The sequence below is a fragment of the Palaemon carinicauda genome, chromosome 14, assembly GCF_036898095.1.
Source record: "Palaemon carinicauda isolate YSFRI2023 chromosome 14, ASM3689809v2, whole genome shotgun sequence".
Lineage (NCBI taxonomy): Eukaryota > Metazoa > Arthropoda > Malacostraca > Decapoda > Palaemonidae > Palaemon > Palaemon carinicauda.
The window spans coordinates 42149696-42171583 of NC_090738.1; the positions used below are offsets into that span (position 1 = coordinate 42149696).

Consider the following 21888-nt stretch of genomic DNA (forward strand, 5'->3'; position numbering starts at 1 on the left):
AGGAATATTGTTTTTACAAGAAAATGTTATAGTATTCTAATTTCAAATTTTCACATTTTGAATGCTGAACCTTTAAACAATGACAGAGCAAGGGGATCTCTTTTCAAATTGAATTTTCGTTTAGAAACTATCATTACGTGAAAACATTGGGGTGGGAGTGGAGACCTCATCAGTCTTATATTACAATTCCACCACGATCGATTACTCCAGAAACCTTTTGCTTTCTCAAAAGCAGACAGGAACCACAACTGCCCAAAGGCATCTCTCATCCCTCCCATTTCATGTGCATGATTGAGTCGGGTAAAGGAGAAGACACGTGCAAACCACTGCCCTGACGATCCTTACTACTACTCCTAGCAGATAGGCAGATCGGACCGAAGGACACATTAACCTTGCACGTGGACCACAAAAGTCAGTTCAGTTCCATGTGTAATACACTCTCAAATAAGTCCCTTTTTGAAGTTACCTGTAGAGAGCCTATTTTAAGCTTTTCTTAAACGCTAAGCAACCCTTATCCTAACCGTAGCCCTACCTACAAAGTTTAACCACCCTTAAAAAAAAAAACAGTGGGCCTACTTACAAAGCTGGAAATCCCTTAAACTAACAGAAGGCCTACCTAAAATGATGAAAAATCCTTGAAATAATAGTAGGCCTACCTACAAAGCTGAACAACCCTTAAACTAACAGTAGGCCTACCTACAAAGCTGAACAACCCTTAATCTAACAAAAGGAATACCTACAAATCTGAACAACCTTTAAACTAAAAGTAGGCCTATCTACAAGGCTGAACAACCCTTAAACTAACAGTAGACCTACCTACAAAGCTGACCAACACTTAATCTAACAGTAGGCCTACCTACTAAGCTGTTGCTAATGACCAAATATACATTTTACCTAAGTGTCACATTGCATAGTATTTATTCCTATCATACAGGCACACATACTAATCGAAAAGTAGGCCTACTCGATAAAAATTAGTCTATAGTGTGACGCACACATACACACGATGCTCAGCCCTGAATACATTTTATTGATATTACCTGCTCTTGAACATCTTTTATTAAACAATCTAAGGACAAGCTTAAGGAGATTTTAGATTATTCGGAATCATCCTCTTTTATATGAATACTTTTAAGTCAGTCTACTTTCAACAGAATATCTTTGACATTAACTTCGTATTTACGATCTTAATAGTCGGTAGATTTTTCAATAAAGTTGGAAAATTAGTTACATTAAAACGTATTTTGTGAACTAAATATATTTTGAATTCGAGTCTAATTATCAGAAATTCATCATGAAAATAATGTCAAAGATAAAATCTAGGCAACTGAATTATATTAGGCCATTATATGGTTTAAAACAGTTATTAACAATGTTAAAAATATCTATGGGTATGATAATAATACTCTTTTAACTGTTAAATTCTTCGTAATAGTGGACGATCTCTAGTTACCCTAGATGTGGCCCAACTGGTTGGCTTCTAACCAAATTATCTGCATTTGGACTATCAAATACTGAAGATAAATCTAATTTGAAAAGAATTAATCCTAGACTTGCAGTGTCTATATTCCAGTAGGATGAACTAATGGCTTTACTCTTTCATCAAATATTGACTCCATTTATTAAAAGAACTTTATGAAAAAATGGGATTCATAAAGTATCTTATTCATTAGGTATCATTTGTGAATTTCATTGCGTAAGGTAAAAGCACAAGCCTTGAAATTTGTCCCTTAGAAACCAATTATATAAAAAAAAAAAAAAAAACCTCAAGCTTGCCCTTGATATTAATAAAGAATATTTTTATATCTGCATATCTACCACTCACCACCTTGCCTATCGCCTCATCTTAATGTGGCCACGTAAGAAGTTGATAAAAAGATTCATAAAATAAAGTAATATAATTTTGGCAATCTATAGATAAAAGCGATTAGGATATATCAATCTGGTAAAGAGAGCAACTCATTAAGCTATTTAAAAAAAAATCTTTAGATTTATTCTTTAAAGAATTACTGCAAAAACAAGTGAAATTACTTTAGATTGATTGATGGGTGAATTTGCGTTTTCATATATGCATTACAAAAATCTTAGAAGTCTACGATTCAATTATGAAATGAATTTAGGCACAATAATTATTTACATTATTATCATAATCCTTTGATTTGAGACTGCCGTTTGGCCAATTATGCAAGGAAACTAATTAAAATTGTCCTTCGTGAAATAAAATAATTTTTTTAGAGCTGCCCACTAAACAAAGTTTGCCCTTATTTCAATATTTAAACTCAATCTCCTATGATTTAATATAAATCTAGATTAAATTTTTCGTCTTAACCTAGGGTATGGACACTTGCTAGAATTGATTTAACTAGAGAAAAACTAATTTAACTGTCTCTCCAAGGTAACCTTTACACAGATCTATTAAAATCAGTACCCAATTAAACTAATTTTCACTAAAGACAACACTTGTACAAGACTAACTTTTCTATAGACTAGATCCTCCTTATAGTAACACTTACACCAGACATCATCCAACCACTCGTTCATTGCTCGTTACAAGTTTACTGATGTACAAGGAATGCATTGTTCTGTATCAGTTAATTCTTAAATTCAATCACAAGGTTTGATTTTTAGTGGTAGAGCAGCAACATTATGTGGTGCACTCTCAGAGCGTACAATCGTGAAAAAAATTATAAAAATTACATTTAAAAAGATTTGCATAGTTACATAGTGACAAACTGACCTTTTTCTTGTCCCGTCAAGTTACTTTAAGATTACGGTAATATCTACGTTAAAATCAATGCAAGCGCTGACATTTGAAAAGTGTACTGAACCCTATTTTGAGAAAACTATAATTCCACTTAAAAAAAACTTTACTACCATTTTGTTAAAGATAATTCCGCCGATTATTAACTAAATCTAAGTCAACCAATGCAAAACTATTCCACCAAATCAGTAAAGGTTTTCTGTACTTTGAATCTATATGAAAATATTGAAACACTCAATATAACTCGAAAAGTTGCAAGTTTCAAATACAGAATGAGTGGCTAATTTGTAATTGAAATGCTGGGTACATGAAACATCAAGATATTAATATCTCTAAATACTTATTTTTTCTGGATTTTTCTTATAGTACTTACATAAATTCTGATAAAGTGCTTTGAAGATTAATGGACTAACTTCTAGTTTTAGATTACCTTAATTGGTTGATTTAAAGTTTTCAGCCATCCTGACATTTAGATTACCTTAAGTTACTACACATTTCCTCAACATAGATGTAAGTTAACTAAAGTTTTAAGCAGTTTAATCAACATTTTATGACGTTAATCTTTGATATATTACCATTTAAGCGTAAGGGACTTTCGCATAAGCAGATCAGAATTTATCAAGCTTTCAGTTAATCTAGCAGTTTTTTTGCTTTAGTTGTCTAGAAAAAATAGCGTAGAACATATGATCACTTTACACGTGAGCGACCTAAATTGTACATTCAAATCTCAAGTGTCAGCAAGATTAAAATAAATTGGCGAGTTATATAGTTTATTACAATACAACACCAATGCTCTGACTTAGATATTTTTTATAAGATTCAGAGGGCTATCAGATTATGTCTAGATTTTCTGAATTGCAAAGTTTCCTTGCACAAAAAAGTATAACTTCAGAGCAGGTACTTTGCGTAAATTATTACACAAGATACATTCCTGTACATCAGTATCATAGTAGGTATTTAAAACTTAATCTCAAAAAGTCAAACTTCAGTTTGGACCTCTTTGCCAAATCATGCATAAATTTTAGAAACAAACCGAGAGAATATTAAACTAAATAAAATTGAAGCCGTATAATTTAACCCTTATTTACGACCTGTATAAACATCCTCTAAACTAGGCTACCTGATCATGAATTACACAAACAAGGACTTTAATAATCCCTTAATTCCCCTAGTCAACATTGACAGTTAACTCCCAAGTACAAACACTAACAACTAAAACTATACCTACAACCATATATTCAAGAATGTATTACACACTTCTTCTAAAATGACTACAGCAGTTCTTTATCCCTTCTTTATATCATGAACAGAAACAGTAGGAATCAGATATCTTGGGACATTTATAATCCCAGCTGGACCCCTTTTCAGAGAGCTCGGGTATCTCAGTGTAATAGAAAGCACTGGAATGCAGGACTGATTCTGTCAACACTTTTTAAAAAAAAAATATCTAGAAGTTTAAAACTAAATTAATTAATCTTTAACATTTTGATTTTCATTGAAAGATAAAATTGAAAAATTAAGCAATAGTTACTAATTTCACATTAACATTGAAAACTTTCATATTCTTGGAAAAATTTTAAATCACTATCTTGACAAAAACTTTTAACAACTCAATTTACACAATACATAATAAATTTGATCTAGTTTGAAATTGAAGTTATAGTGTATACATAACAGAAACCTATTCAATTTGACATTACAGTCTCCTACAATTCAAGATTAAAGATTTTTTGAAATAAGTTTTAAACAATTTCAAAACTATTTAAAAGCGTGAAACATCAAAAATTTAATATCATTTCAGGCTTTAAAGATCCTTCAACCTTAATGAATTATTAATCATGACTAGAATTGACAAGACAAAATCTACCCTGACAAGATTTCAGGGAAATCAAATTGGACTGAACATGTTCACCATGGCACAAAATCTAGTATTCTGACAATAAAACATAACCAGGTTAACAGTCTCCTCCTCTCATTAAACCAGCAAAAGATTGAAAGAGTCCCGTACAATGGAAGCTCATAAACAGCCTAAATGAACAGCGGTTCCAGTCAAAAGCAAGATATACTTCATGGGCCCTCTGGCCTTTCAGTGGTGAGGAATATGTCAAATACTGATACCAGAAGAGGGAGGGGACCAGATGGGGAGGGAGGCTCAGTCATATGAACGTTCCCTTCAATTATTTTTAAAATCTTTCCAAATTGGGAGGGGGAAGGATCAAGGAGTGGGAATGGGAGTTCTGAAACTTTAGTTATGTATTAGAGGGACCAACAATATGATTCGAACCAGTTTGCAAGATTTCCCAAAACACTGCCCTGAGTCATTTTTAAAAAATCAAAGGTAATTTCAAGGTATGTTCATGTAGCTTAAGACAAGAGGAGGAATAATTCTAATACTAGCCAAAGCCCTACAATTTCACACACTCACATCCTAGCCCTCCCACTTCTTAGCCATTTCATACCAAAGCCCCCTTAGCCATTTCACACCGAAGCCCCCCTAGCCATTTCACACCGAAGCCCCCCCTAGCCATTTCACACCGAAGTCCTCTTAGCCACTTCACACCAAAGCTCCCCTAGTCATTTCACACCAAAGTTTTCCTAGCCACTTCACACCAAACTCTCCTAGCCATTTCACACCAGTGTCTTTCTAGTCACTTCACATCAAAGCCCTCCTAGCCATTTCACACAAAAGCACTCCTAGCCATTTCACACAAAAGCACTCCTAGCCAATTCACACCATAGCCTTCCTAGCCATTTAACACCAAAGCCCTCCTAGCCATTTCACACCAAAGCTCTCGCAGCCATTTCACACCATCTCGCCTTCCAACGATCACCTAAAACTATTCACAATTTTGTATTAACCAGCAATGTTTAAAGTCCTACTTTAATTCTTAGTATTTAAATCTATACTAATCAACAAATCAGCCTTTCGGCCTTCCCAAAAGCACAAAGTTTTAGAACCATCTTTCCTAACCTTTAATTTAAGCTTCTCTAGCAATATCTAATTAAAATCTGAAAAACATGCAGGCCTACAGCATCTTTTTGATATACCTATATTCTATAACTTTTTCTTTCATTCACAGTATACTCCTAGAATCCTCTCTATACAATAACTTGATATTGAAAAAAGGAGAGAGAGAGAGAGAGAGAGAGAGAGAGAGAGAGAGAGAGACTTAAGATTTTTAACATGGGGGAGAACGATGGACATTTCATCAAATACTAAATCTTACAAAATTAAGAATAAGAAGTTGGATAAGTTTTTATATAAATTAGAGACATCAAAATATTTACTCTAGATTTTTAAATATAGGAGCAAAAGAGTATTTAGACTTTAGATTACTTCAAATACATTTGCTAGTTATTACCCATTATAGAATTTGAAATACAGTATGGGGGATCAACTATCCAAGATATACTATTGAAACTTGGAATGGTTTTGTGTTAAGGAATCTTAAACTTATAGGACAAGAAGAAAAATTGAAAGGCTAAACACGAACACACCTTGAAATAAGCATTTAAAGCAGCTCAATTTAAATGCCACAGAAAGATATAATTTATGCCTACTTTAAAAACTAAAACCTTATTTCCATCAACTGAAAGTTCAGGCACCAGGTAATTTAGTGATTTTATATAAGCTATTCATTCCTTATACAATAACACTACAGTTTGAACTTTTCCCAACTAATTTACGAATATGTTACCATATCCTGAACTTTAAAAAGAATATAGATTACAAACTAAAAACTGTTTTGATACTCATAAAGGTTTTCCCAATCTTACTAGAAATACTTAATTCATGAAAGTCAAAATTGATAAATAAAATATTTACGAAAATTTTGCTTTTAGGATCTCATAATTTGAATGTCCAATCCCCCTGGATTAAATAAATAAATCCTGAAGATATCACTAGACTAAAATTTAACTGAAATAGCCCAGCCTCTATCTGAAATAGTCCAGCCTCTATCTGAAATAGTCCAGCCTCTACCTGAAATAGCCCAGCCTCTACCTGAAATAGCCCAGCCTCTACCTGAAACACCCCAGCCTCTACCTGAAACACCCCAGCCTCTACCTGAAACACCCCAGCCTCTACCTGAAACACCCCACCCTCTACCTGAAATAGCCCAGCCTCTACCTGAAATAGCCCAGCCTCTATCTGAAATAGCCCAGCCTCTATCTGAAATAGCCCAGCCTCTATCTGAAATAGCCCAGCCTCTATCTAAAATAGCCCAGCCTCTACCTGAAACAGCCCAGCCTCTACCTGAAACATCCCAGCCTCTAAATGAAATAGCCCACCCCCTATCTGAAATAGCCCACCCTCTATCTGAAAAAGCCTAGCCTCAACCTGAAAAAGCCCACCCTCTACCTGAAAGAACTCCTACCAGACTATCCCAGCCTCTACGTGAAAGTACTACCTGAAATGATAACTCCTTGAAATATTCCAGCCTCTAACTAAAATAGTATGCCCTCTACCTGAAAAAAAAAAAAAAAAAAAAAAAAAAAAAAAAAAAAAAAAAAAAAAAAAAAAAAAAAAAAAAAAAAACATACCTTAAATGACTCCTACTTGGAATAACCCACCCTCTGCCTGAAAAAATTCCTGCCTGAAATGACTCCTACCTGAAATGACTCCTACTTGGAATAACCCACCCTCTGCCTGAAAAAATTCCTGCCTGAAATGACTCCTACCTGAAATAACTCCTACCTGAAATAACCCACCCTCTACCTGAAAAACTCCCACTTGAAATGACTCCTACCTGAAATGAAATGACTCCTACCTGAAATGAAATGACTCCTACCTGAAATGAAATGACTCCTACCTGAAATGAAATAACTCCTGCCCGACATAACTCCTGCCCGACATAACTCCTGCCCGACATAACTCCTGCCCGACATAACTCCTGCCCAACATAACTCCTGCCCGACATAACTCCTGCCCGACATAACTCCTGCAGGAATATCTGAAACTTCATAACTAGGATTTCCACTATAAGATTTTTCCCAGATGCCACCACGAGATATAATTTAGCACTAAAAAGCTTCAGGTTAGCTTACGCAAGATTGCAAACTTAGCTATTGACACTGTTTTAAAAAGGCCTAAATTGATTCACAACCAAATTTAAGTCACCAACTATTCATTAAAGCAATTTCTAATGGGAATTTAATTATAAAAACTAAATTCATGAAACTAAAAATGAAAGAATTTAGGTAAATTAGTAAGCTAACAATATAACTTAGCACATTGTCCAAGGCTTAATACTTGAACTAGATAAGACTTCTTTCTTTTTCTTCTTTTACGGGTTTATTTCTCACCCTCCGTCAGACACTAAAAGTCTGTTCAGGCGGGCCTTGGTGTGTGAAAAAATAATTTCTTTCCAGTTAATATTTTGCTCTGTATCTTATCAGTTATTTCGCTAGCATTTGTATTCAGGCTTAATAGTTTTCAGATCACTATTATAACACTTTCTAAAAAATAAGTCTTCTGGTTTTTCTTGAAAGCTGCCACATTTTTGCTATTCTTGACATCGAGTGGAAGGTCGTTGAAGAGTCTCGGTGCAGCATAACTGAACATTCTTCCTCATATTGCATGATTCACACTAATTTTGAATAGTCTATGTGAGTCATCAGCATGTCTAACTCTTACAGCGGCACTGGTAGCTTCAGGGTAGCGGACCAAGCAATCACGAAGATATTTAGGCTTATCACTTGTAAGTGCTTTGTGGGTCAACAAGCAAATCTTAAATTCAATTCTAGCCTTAACATGTAACCAATGTAGATCGATCAATGCAGGAGTTATTCTCTCCCTTAGTTTAATGCCTTTTATCAGTCTAGCCGCTCGGTTTTGCACATTTAAACAAGAGGCATTCCTACAAATGCCCAAAAAGGTGTTCTAGAAGTTCCACTTGATCTTCTCCCACTGAAGAATTTTACCAGGAGAGTCGACTGATTCATGCACATTAATGCATCATCCTTTTGGTTCAATTGTTTTAAGCATCAAAGCAAAAGGCCACATCAACCTGAAAGACGAAAGTGTTAATAGGAACTCAAAAAATTACTAATCAAGATTTATAAAATATAAATTTAGTACTGTTTTTAGTCATTTTTAAGCAATAATATATGTTTAATAAATCTGTTCGATCGAAAAAAAATAAGATATCTTAAGCCCCCAATGTAGGATATTTCAAGTCCCCAAAAAGTATGATATTTTAAGCCTCCAAAAGTAGGATATTTTAAGCCCCCAAAAGTAGGATATTTTAAGCCTATCCAAAAGTAGGATATTTTAAGCCCCCAAAAGTAGGATATTTTAAGCGCTAAAAGTAGGATATTATAGGCCCCACAAGTAGGATATTTTAAGCGCTAAAAGTAGGATATTATAGGCCCCAAAAGTTAGATATTTTAAGTCTCCAAAAGTAGGATATTTTAAGCGCTAAAAGTAGGGTATTATAGGCCCCAAAAGTAGGATATTTTAAGCGCTAAAAGTAGGATATTATAGGCCCCAAAAGTAAGATATTTTAAGTCTCCAAAAAGTAAGATATTTTAAGTCTCCAAAAAGTAAGATATTTTAAGTCTCCAAAAAGTAAGATATTTTAAGTCTCCAAAAAGTAATAAGATATTTATGATATTTTAAGCCCCAAAAGCAAGATATTCCAGGCTCCAAAATGATTAGGATGACTTAAGTAACAAAAACACTGATATTCTATATATTTTGATATTTTGGTGAAGAAATTAGATTACAAAAAAAAAGAAAAAAAAAATCTAGGATATCTTTAGAACTGATAAAAAGATGTGCTAGAGTTCCTATGTCAAGTTTTCAAGAGTAAATTCTCAAAATTATGAGTAGAAAATCCTTTGCTAAAAAAATTAAACTAACTTGAATTAGCATCTACAGAGCACCACACTGATAAGGTTGATTTGATTTTTTTTAATCTAAAATGTTTATCTAAATGTAGCAGATTTATTTCACACTTAAATTGAGGTATTGAACTAAACTCTAAACTTATGCTATTTGAGTTTAAAACCTTTTATCTTAATAACAAATAAAAAAAAATCATGAATTTAATCTAAGCTTTCTAACTAACGGGATTTACGAAAAAGAAAAATTATTCAGAAAAAAACTCTGTATGAATGTTTGTTCGTATACAGTTTGAGTGAATCCTATCATTTAAATGCTAATCTAAAGACTATTTCCTAAAAAAATATTCTCATACAATGGGAAAACCAATATCCAGAAATACTAAATCTTTAATATCAGATATTTACTCAGTCTATAGAGTCCTTTCATTATACGTCATCAAACTTGCGGTCCGCCATCTTGGAGGGCAAACAAAGACGCGTTCAGTGAATAGCTATGGTTGAACTGTTGAATATTTAGCCATTTCATCACATTCACATTCACACAATGCCCAGTTTTTGAGCTATTGCTGGCTGTGGGAATCGAGGACAAAGAGATGACAAAAATTTCTACCGCATACCGGCAGTTATTCAGAATCAGGACAAAGATACAGAGGAATTATCCAAGTGCAGACGTGACTTGTGGTTGACCAGAATATCACGGGCTGATCTACGTGAATCCTCACTACCCTACGCACGTATTTGTTCTGATCATTTCATATCAGGTCAGTCTCGGCCAGGCCCTAAAAGTATTATTCCTGTGTAAACATGCTATATCCGATCGCATAGGTGACTTGACAAGTATCATCGTCAGTTCAGTGTGTAGTGTGTGTGGGGGAGGGGGCATCTCAATTTTTAAACATCAAAAGGGGCATCTCAGATTTTCAAAACAAAAATTAAAAGCGCCCATATTGGCTATATTAACAAAGGCTACTTACCTAGGTCTCTATTTCGTCAAGGTGCTCATGCCTATATATAATTAAGTGTATATTTATATTTATTTTAATTTGTATATTAAATTGTGCAGACATACAGGCCTATGTGATGAATGGACATTGATTATAAATAATAATATCTGAAAGCTGGTTTAACCCGAAGGGGTCTTCAGCTTATATATGAAACATTGAAAAAATAATTAAACTTGCGCATTTAATTGCAAGGAGGCAAAACGATCATCCAAGAGCATTACAGTAGAGTTTGTCCATCATGTGTTTATATGTATATAAGAAATTATAGCATTTGTAACCAAACACAAACACAACGTTTAGGCATGAACTGAAAGATTTGACATTATAATGCAAAACTTTTACATACATTTTGACAATCAAAAATTATAATACACAAGGTTAGGCTAAATTATCAATATTAGCTTTATAATTATAAACACTCTCTTCATTGGCCCAGTGTTTATCTAATTTTGGACTTAAAAGCATTAAAGGGAAAAACAACGAATTCTGGAGGCAGATTATTCAATGGAAATGTATGCCAATCGTGTTCTGGGTTGGCCGACAGTACCAAGTAGTTCACCATATCAATGTATGAAATACTGTGAAAATCCTCAATATTTTGACTGAATGAATTCTGCATCTGGTATGGATCTATGCCATCAATTAGATCGAGTTTCTGCTTGTAAAAACGCTTATCATCACCCGACAATTGTTTGACAAAGTCGCTCTCATTGTCCATATTCGCTGTAGCAGCCGCGATGTTTTCGCTTCGTATGTCCTCCAGCATGGCCGCCGGCGATTCCCAGTGACGTCATTGAAAGGACTCTATAGTCTAACATTCCATCTCTGTACTCGTGTAACTTCACCCAAGTACTAGATGGCAAAAAATCTAACCTAGTTTCTAAAAAGCAAACAATTTTCAAAATAATTTTACCATCCAAACGGAGTTTACAGTATCAGATAATTGAAGATGTCATACTTAACTAGGCTCACGCAGGAGTCAGGAGGCAATTTCTCAACTTGGGGTACAACAGCGTCTGCACGTCATTTCTTCTTCTTCTTAGATTGCCCAGCACTTTTTGCTGGGCACGGCACGTCATTTGGACTTCAGTCATATGAATACCAATTACTGTATACCATACCAAGCAAACTGGAATACAAATGTAGAAAGAATTGAAAAGGACATTTCAACAGATTTTTCTGCTTTTACCTATTATTATCATTATTATTATTATTATTATTATTATTATTATTATTACTACTAGCCAAGCTACAACCCTAGTTGGTAAAGCAAGATACTATAAGCCCAGGGGCTCCAATAGGGAAAAATAGCCCAGTGAGGAAAGGAAATAAGGAAATAAGTAATGAGAACAAATTAACAATAAATCATTCTAAAAAAAGTAACAACGTCAAAACAGATATGTCATATATAGAATATTAACGTCAAAAATAAATGTCATATATAAACTATATAAAACTCATTGTACTTCAACTAATTTCTCCTAAAATTATTTTGGCAAAAACAATTATACTTAAGTTTTGTTGTCCAAAAAAAGTATGTGACTATTATTTAATGTCTAAATGGAAATCTCGAATTAAACTATAATTGCATTTAAATCTTTCTTTCTACAAAAAAAAAAAAAAAAAAAAAATTGCATTGATTTAATCAAATCTCGGTAACTACGGGAATTAATCAAGAGACATGAATTAAAACAAATTCATGGTAGTTTGATCAACACAGCTCAAGTGAATCCCATGAGGCCTATCACGCCAGTTTCAAACTAAGAACAAAAACTCAAATTGAAAGAAAAACAAATTTCTTAAAACACATAGATCTTAGATATCTGTTATTTGCGCAACATAATCTAATATTGTTCTGTGCGTGATTGAGGAACTTCATACCAACACTAAATGCCAAAAATCTAACCTGTCTTCTAAAAAGCATAGAACCTAAAAAAAATTCACAATTCAAACGAAGTTCACAGCATCAGTTCATCTTTGATGACGTCATACTTACACAGAAGACAAAAGATTAAAGATCTTGCAATTTCTCAACTTGTTGCATGGCAGCCTTTGTGTCCTCTTCCAGTCCTCAGTGTCACTGGAATACAAATCTGGAAAGAATTGAAAAGGACATTTTAGCAAAATTTTTACTTCTGCCTACTTTTGTTCTTGGCGAAAATTTCCCAAAATAAGTTAAAGACACTTTCCAGACTCAAGACATTTATTACTAGTTGACTATCCAATGTCAACAGCTGAGTTTACTAAAATTAATAGAAAACTAGTTAAAAGATATCAATGATAGCCCGAACAAATACAAGACGTTAATTTGTTGAACAAGTCATAATTCATTGGTTGTATTAATCAAATTGTCAAAAAACACCACACAAACTATTGGCCACAAATGAGGGGGTACTAGTACACAGGAACATACGGGCTGAAGAAGTTTTGCTTAACTTTACTAGTTAAAATTTCAGTAAAATTTCACAAATCACAAAGATTGTTGCACTACAGTATAATAGTTATAGTCATAGTCATAGTTATAGTTATAGATTGTGACCGCAGAATCGGGTTCATACTTCATAACACGTATCCCTGGAGTGAACGAATTGGAGGAACAAAAACAAGACGTGAAGTAAACCTATCTGGAAAAAACTACGATTGACTACAACAGCTTTTTGGTGGGATGTGTGTTTCATACTTCTAAGGCACTCTAGTAACGTTAGGCGGTCCTGGGATTACTAAAGAAATCTATATATCATGCTATATAAAGCCAATGCGTGGCTGCAAGAATTGTTAAACTCATACCTGCAGTAATTCATGTGACATTTTGAGAAGTTATGTGAACATATCGTTGCATAATATCCATATTCACATTTAAGGTATTATCGTACGTTTCAATAAGTTACTTTGATTTTATGACTGTTTTGTTAATATAAACTATCACCTAAAGATCCTCGTTCAGGGTGACAGATCTTTGGATGAGAAAATTTGGGGTGAGGGACCTTCAGAGATCTCAAAATCAAATAAATTTTATCTTAAGTTGTAAGTTCGGCTAATAAGGACAACGCCGGTCGAATCTGTCTCTTTCCAAAACCAAACCGAAATAACTTTGGACAACCGCTAAACGATTGTCCGACTTCCCTGGTATTACTTTTAGGGGCTTATTTCTCGCCCTCCATCAGACACTAAGAGTCTGTTCAGGCGGGCCTTGATGTGTGAAAATAATTTCTTTCCAGTTTATATTATAACTACAATGGACAAGTCCACTCGTCATTTTCCGTGTTTTGTTATAATGACGTCACTCCAGAAGTAAGGCAAACTGAGACTATGATAAGTCCTGTGTTATTTCCGGAATTGACTATTGAAACTCGCTCTGTTACGACCTCAAATGACAACTTAAAGATATTACAAAACATAATAGACATAGCTGCATGATTGATAAAAAGGTGCCCCACCTCAAGAAAGGATCACTCCAATACTTATTAAATTACATTGGCAGCCTATTTAAGCTAGAATAAGGTATTTGTGTAATGAATCAAGTAATTAGAACCGGACGTCCAAAATATTTAAGAGAATTGCTACATATTGTGCAGCCAACAAATCGTGTTGACACGATAATAGTTACAGATAGTTTCGAGTTAATGGAACCAAGATGCATGCCTACTGTAGGTTCTATAACTTTCAATTGTGCAGCCATATGACTATACAATAAGCTCCCACTATATATTCGAAAGACTGAAGGTATTAAGGCTTTTAAGAAGAAACTGCAAGATTTTTTTTTCATTTCCCGAGTGCTTCGATATGTGGATTTAACAATAAACACGGAAAACGATGCATGATACGATAAACACCTAATATGATAAACAGATATTGTAGGCCCTGCAGGGCTCAAGTGTTCCTCTGCGTGATAGGACCATGAAAACAGCCCTTAAAGTAAAGTATGTAACCTAATATATCAATATTGATTGATTGATTTAAAGTTTTCAGGCATAATATATCAATATAGTTAAGCAAACTATGTATATTTGGTTCGAGTTAATACACTTAATAAATAAATAAATAAAAAGGTCGTAGCACAATTTAATAAACGTGGGGCCTATTAAGAACACTTTAGCTAAATTTGGGGGTAACAATATAATTTTTTTCTCAACTGTTAATTCATATAATGTACATGAATATGATTCATAATTTATACCTTCCAAGAATATTTCCATTTCACTAATACTGACCACTCCCCAGTAACCCCCTCCCCAAGAAGCCACCCACAATAACCCCCCCCCCCTTGAAGTTATTGCGGATCATACCTGGTTGCAAATATGTTGAAACTTATGATAATCAACAAATAATTAAGCACGCAATATGCATTCAAACTTGATAGGAGTTGGTACATACATACATACATAAAAACTTTTTCTCAATAAGTTACATGAATAAATTCGACAACATTTCACTCCCAATTCACTCTATGAGATGGTACACAATTTAAGTATCCCGATACGAAAAAAAACAAGTCTCCACCGAACATGAAAATGAACATACGTGCCAAAAAGCACAAATAGTTTAAATCAGAACCCACCTAGATGTGGGTCCTGGTCTGAATCATGGACACAAATTCGAAGTTCGCAGATCATCATTAACCTAGATTTTGTGTACTGAAGAAACACATTTATTACTTATAACCAGTTTTGCTTCACAAATCAGTGCCGAAGGTAATTTACACATGAAAGTATTTATCGTCCTTTTGGACATTAAAAAAAAGTAAGTTAACAATTATCTTTACATTTAGGTAGTAACACCGAAAACGTGTTTCTCCGTCTTCCCACCTTGAGCAAAACTGCAAGTAACGACATTTGCTTGGCAGACCGAAAACACAGACGAGGAACCAATAGTACTTATAAAAAGAGTTATGCCATAACTAATGAGGAGATTACAGTTGTTTGTCGACTGGATTATGAAAAATTAACTAATATAATTATTTCATTCAAATGAATTTGATCAGCGATGGTGTTTTAGGGAAAAAAATCGTTTATTCGAATAGGTTTAGAGACTGAATAAGCTTCCGGTGATTTAGCAAATATTTTCTTTGAGAGAGAGAGAGAGAGAGAGAGAGAGAGAGAGAGAGAGAGAGAGAGAGAGAGAGAGAGAGAGAGAGAGAGAGAGAGAGAGAGAGAGAGAGAGAGAGGGGGGCAGGCAACAAGGCTTCACAATAATTCCTTCATGCAATTAAGTAAACGTTAAGCCACCCTCTCTCTCTCTCTCTCTCTCTCTCTCTCTCTCTCTCTCTCTCTCTCTCTCTCTCTCTCTCTCTCTCTCTCTCTCTCTCTCTCTCATAGGATCAACAGCTTTGGACAAATTGGATCTTAACTACCAAATTAATCAACCAGTATAGCCGAAAACTGAATAGAAAACTAAATGGGATATTTTGTACCATTTGAAATCGAAGAAACAAACCACCGGTAGGACTGAAGGATATCGACTGCAAAATGGATTTAAATCCACATGACTGGAAGGATTACTAGTAGAATACCTAAAGGGGGTCACCATAGCAAATTCTTAGAAAAGGGTAATTTTGAGACAAGTAGTCATGATGAGGTCACTTCTGTGTGTTGAAAGGTAACAGAATACACGAGCGAGAGTTTCAAGGAGTTACGAGGATTTCGGATGTCTCAAAGGACTTTTTAGTCGATCCGTGGAGATAACATTTGCTCTTTGGTAGAATGAATGAATGATTTAAAGTTTTCAGGCATCCTGACATCTAAGGTCATTGACGCCGGGCTCTTTGGTAGAGCGATTTAGTTTAAGCATTTAGAAAGTTGTTATGATCTTATCTAACTTATTCTTGAACTTGTTTACCGTGTTACTGTTTACTACATCCGCTGGAATCCTATTCCAAGCATTTGCTATTTTCTGAGAGAGAGAGAGAGAGAGAGAGAGAGAGAGAGAGAGAGAGAGAGAGAGAGAGAGAGAGAGAGAGAGAGAGAGAGAGAGCGCCTATCACTACTTTACACTGAAGGGCCACGTTCACAAGCAAAGCAACTGCAAAACAGCTAACATAAAAGCACTAGAACAGTCACGTTTATTAGAGCCTTATTAGACAAAACACGATTAATCATAAGGACACAAAGATGCTAATGATTGATAATATGGTCCACACCAGGCTCATAGAACTCTGGTTCTCATCAAAACTTTATGTTACGTAACCTGCACACAGTCTTAAGACAATTTAACTCACCTGACCGAGGATACAGCTAATTTTATTGCCCTGATGTATTTGAGGACAATTTGCCCTTAAGCTATGAAAAAGCAAAAATCAATAAAGAGTTTATATTCAATCTTTCGATTCAAGTTCCTTCGTCCACGAAGTATCATAGACAGTATTGACGCTTTATGCAATCTTGTGCATCACTAATAACCAGCTTTATTTCATCAAAATGATATTGCCTTCGGAAATTTCTACATGAAACAGTTCATGATTTATCAATTCAAAACTTGATACAATCAAAACAAAAATAACTTATTAACCTTTACATTAAACTAAATAAGACTTCCTATTTTCAGATTACAAACAGATCTAAAAAAAAAAATAGGTGACAACGAGTAGGGCCGTCTTCTTAACGAAGATCAAATAGGCCTGCGTTGAAAACCACATTTACCTGACTGGTCGAAAAACAGACTAGACACACCCCGCCCCAGTTATAGTAGAGTTTAGTTACTAACTAATGCTTTGGTTACGCCTGCCCACGAGTGAATGATAGGAAAATATTGATGACAGTTCAATACATAAGGCATATCAATAAAGGCTTTCCCAAGAATATTTTCTCAAATATTAGAATTACACAAGAAATTCGTCCTAACTTATTAATATTCTACCAGAACCAACATGAAAACTAATAGCAAATATGTCATTGCAAATAAGGTGAGGATAAATGTTAAAACCTAAATAGTACCTCAGCTTGAAAACGAAAGCATTTGACAATAAAGACGAACTTTGTGATATGCAAAATACCTTAAAATGTACACGATAAACTGACTGACCTTGTAAGCTCTGCAGGGCGTAGGTGTCCTCTGTGTGTGACAGGGCCATAAAAACAGCCCTTTAAGTAAAGTTCCTTAATGGAACCAAATGTATGAGAAACTCTTAAGGTTTTTTTTTTTTTTCATTAAAATGTCGCAAGTAATTTCCACCTGAAGGTAATCATCACTTAGTAACAATATTAATTCATGCAAAATAAATACAACCGTTTGTCATAATACTAAACGAAGACTGTTGGTATTAATGACTGAATAAGGCTTCCCACTTTCAGATTATAAACGGACTTTTTTTTTAAAGTTCACTGACAACGAGTAGGTCCACCCTTTTAGACGAAGAACAAATATGCAGAAAACCAGTTCTGTCTGGTTGGTCGAAAAACAGGCCAGGGCAACGCGCCCCCCCCCCTTCCACTTGTGGTAAGAGTCTAGTCATTACTAATGAGACAATTAGGTCATTAAACAAACGCTAATTGAATGTTAGAAAAAAAACGAGAGTTGCATCAAAACAATACGTTTTTATAAAAGTTTTCCCAAGAATATTTTTCTAAAAATCTAAACAAAAAGCCGTGTTTCTACTTGAGCTTTTATCACGGTAATTTCCTACTTTTACTTAAACAATTTCAATGCATTGGTGGCATGGCGTCCCTTAAAGATCAAAATTAAGCTTTATTCTACCAACCACTTACTTCTGTGTAAGTGCATGTGCTGAGCTGACTTAATCTAAACTTACAAATAACTTATATCTTGGGATACACTTCCGAATATTTAATATTAACATGGATTTGATGCTTACTGCCTTCCAGTATTCACTTGAGAGAGAGAGAGAGAGAGGAGAAACTTATCGAAACCTAAGGATGTCTTCAAATTTACCTCTACGCGAAGATAGCTTTGCCACTGAACAAAATGTTCTTGCAATTTTACCGACTATGGAACTCTTAGTTGCTGACATAGGATAAATGTTATTCTCACTCTAAACTAAGAATATATTTTAAGTTGTTATTAAAATAGAACCGATCATGGAGTTTAGCCCATTGGTTAAGTGTGGTCTGATAAATATTCAATCGGTGGGGAATAAAACCATAAAGATTAGAAATCTTATTAACGAAATGGAATTAGATTTATGCTTATTAACGGAAACTTGGTTGCAGGGAAATATTAGTGATAACTCAAAGATTCAGGAGATGACGCCGTGTACTCACGATTTCTACCACGTACCAAGAAAGGACAAAACTGGAGGAGGAGTGGGTGTCTTTGTGTCGAAAACCTTCTCTAGGGTTTCTATTTGAAACGTTTGAATATACATGTTTAAAACTGACAAGAAACAATAAGGTATTGAATATAATATCATTATATAGACCACCAGGGAGTAATATGAGGAAATTCATTGAAGAATTTAGTATTCTTGTGGGTGTGGTGGACATCAAAAATACATTAATTGATGGTGACTTTAATTGTTGGGTAGATGATGAAAATGATAATAAGACTAAAGAACTCAAGGAAGTATTTGAGATGTTTAATTTAATAAACAGTGTTTTGGTATCAACGTCAGTAGGTGGTCATACACTCGACTTGGTCGTATGTGGAAAAGACTCAAACCTAATAAAAAACTTTGAAGTGGAACCAGACTTTGAGATCCCAAAAAACGCATAAACTCATCACTTTTGATGTTAATATAAATTGCACCAGAGTATTGAAAAAATGGATCACATATAGGGAACGGGAAAATTTTGTTGCTGAGAATTTTATTGAAGCTAATGTAGCGCAAATGTCTTGTGTGAACACACAATGTGAACATATGGTAGACAGAGAATGTGTTGGGTGTTATACCAAGAAATACAACGACAATTTTGGAAAAATGTACGATACCATGTGTCCCAAAAAGAACAAACAAATAGTTGTACGCGAAAATGTTAGATGGTATAATAGTGAGCTATTAAAGGCAAAAAGACACAGACGTAAGATGGAAGGTAGATGGAAAAGAGCCAAATCCTTACAAGCCAGAAATCTATATAATAAGGCCAGAAATTACTATAACATCCTGTTAGAAAAAACAAAAAGAAAATTCTACAACGGAGAATGTAAAAAAACCAATAACATGAAGGACTTTCACAAAAACCTTGATGATTTGATGGGATTAAAGGAAAAAATATGTCTTGCTTGACAATGTTTGTGCAGAGAGCTTTGCTATATTCTTCAATGAAAAAATTGATAAAATCTATAGAGGTTTCCCTCAAAATCACTTTGAAGGACAGTCAACTATGCAAGTGAAGGAGGGAAAGAAGTTGATAAAATTTAAGGAAATAAATATGTGCGACTTGTTAAAGGTTATGAGAGAGATGAAGAATACATATTGTGGAAACAACCCTTTCCAAAACAGTTCAATAAGTGAAGCTCCAAACAAGCAAGTTGTATATAATATTTACCTGAACATAATGAACCTAAGTATATCACAATCCTGTTTTCCTAGCAGTGAAAAAAACTGCGTTGATCAAACCAATTTACAAAGGAAAAGGTGATGTAAACGAGCCAAATTCATATAGGCCCATTTCAAATTTATCCTACATGTCAAAGCTTATTGAAAAAGTCATAAGTGAGCAATTATGGGCGCATACTGATGAATTAGATGTATTTCCGGAAAATCAATCGGCCTACAGAGCTAATCATTCTACAGAAACTACCTTATGCTCAATAATGAATGATATGATAGGTCTTCTTGATGAGGGAAAGTGTGGAATTTTGATTATGTTAGATCTTAGTGCTGCTTTTGACACTGTTGTGCACGAGTACTTACTTGACGACTTAAAGTCTATTGGAGTGACTGAGGAAGCACTGAAATTTTTGCGAAGTTACTTAGTGAACAGGAAGACTATTGTAAAAGTTTCTGGAAACCGATCCAATGAGAGAATTCTTATGAAGGGTGTACCACAGGGTAGTGTTCTGGGCCCTATCTTGTTTAACATATATACTATCAAGCTATCACACATCTTGAAAAAACAAAAAGTGGGCTTTAAACTATATGCCGATGATACTCAGTTTTACCTCTCAATTTCAACAACACAAGATACAGAGAAGAAAATTGATGAGATAATGACTGAAATAAAAACATGGATGCAGAGGAAAAAGCTCAAATTAAATGATGATAAAACAGAATGTATGTTCTTTGGCACAAAGGTGGCTTTGAAGAATTACCAGTTAATTCAAAGTATAAAAATTGGTGATGCTGATGTTGGGATTGTGCCTGTTGTGAAAAATTTGGGTGTACTGATAGATTGTAATTTGTCAATGAGGGACCAAATTGTGAACACAGTGAAAGTGTGTAACTATCACCTGAGAAACATAGCATTTATTAGAAAATATTTAACAGAGGGCAGTACAAAAATTTTAGTGATGAGTCATGTAATATCAAGGCTTGATTATTGCAATTCTCTGTACTACAAATTGCCCAATACACGTACTAAGAAAGCTTCAAAATGTGCAAAACCGGGCGGCTAGACTGATAAAAGGCATTAAACTAAGGGAGAGAATAACTCCTGCATTGATCGATCTACATTGGTTACCTGTTAAGGCTAGAATTAAATTTAAAATTTGTTTGTTGACTCATAAAGCACTTACAAGTGATAAGCCTAAATATCTTCGTGATTGCTTGGTCCCCTACCCTGAAGCTACCAGCGCCGCTGTAAGAGTTAGACATGCTGATGACCCACATAGACAATTCGAAATTAGTGTGAATCATGCAATAGGAGGAAGAACGTTCAGTTATGCTGCACCGAGACTCTTTAACGACCTTCCACTCGATGTCAAGAATAGCAATAATATGGAAGCTTTCAAGAAAAACCTAAAGACTTATCTTTTTAGAAAGTGTTATAATAGTGACCTGAAAACTATTAAGCCTGAATACAAATGCTAGCGAAATAACTGATAAGCGATACAGAGCAAAATATTAACTGGAAAGAAATTATTTTTTCACACACCAAGGCCCGCCTGAACAGACCTTTATAGTGTCTGATGGAGGGCGAGAAATAAACCCGTAAAGTAAAGTAAAGTAACAATGTTACAGGGACACTGAAATTAAACAGTTCTGACGTAAGCAATACTTATGCGGGAGACCCACTCATGAAACTTTAAAGTTTACTAGTAAAATATTTGTTAAATAACCGAAATAAAACGGTAAACTGCGGCATTCTTCTATTATTACAAAGCAAGAGAGAGAGAGAGAGAGAGAGAGAGAGAGAGAGAGAGAGAGAGAGAGAGAGAGAGAGAGAG

At 34.6% G+C, this 21888-nt stretch overlaps 1 protein-coding gene across 3 annotated transcripts in view; it reads right to left on the reverse strand.

Moving 5' to 3' along the window:
* Positions 1-17911, reverse strand: part of LOC137653178 (uncharacterized) — a 95155-nt gene extending 77244 nt beyond the window's left edge. For all 3 annotated transcript variants that reach the window (XR_011046417.1, XM_068386560.1, XM_068386559.1), the window contains exon 1: positions 17629-17911. Coding sequence is in view for 2 of the 3 variants with exons in the window: in XM_068386560.1 (XP_068242661.1) it covers positions 17629-17677 (49 nt within the window). In the remaining variant the exon portion in view is untranslated. The remainder of the gene's footprint in view (positions 1-17628) is intronic.
* Between the last annotated feature and the right edge of the window lie 3977 nt (positions 17912-21888).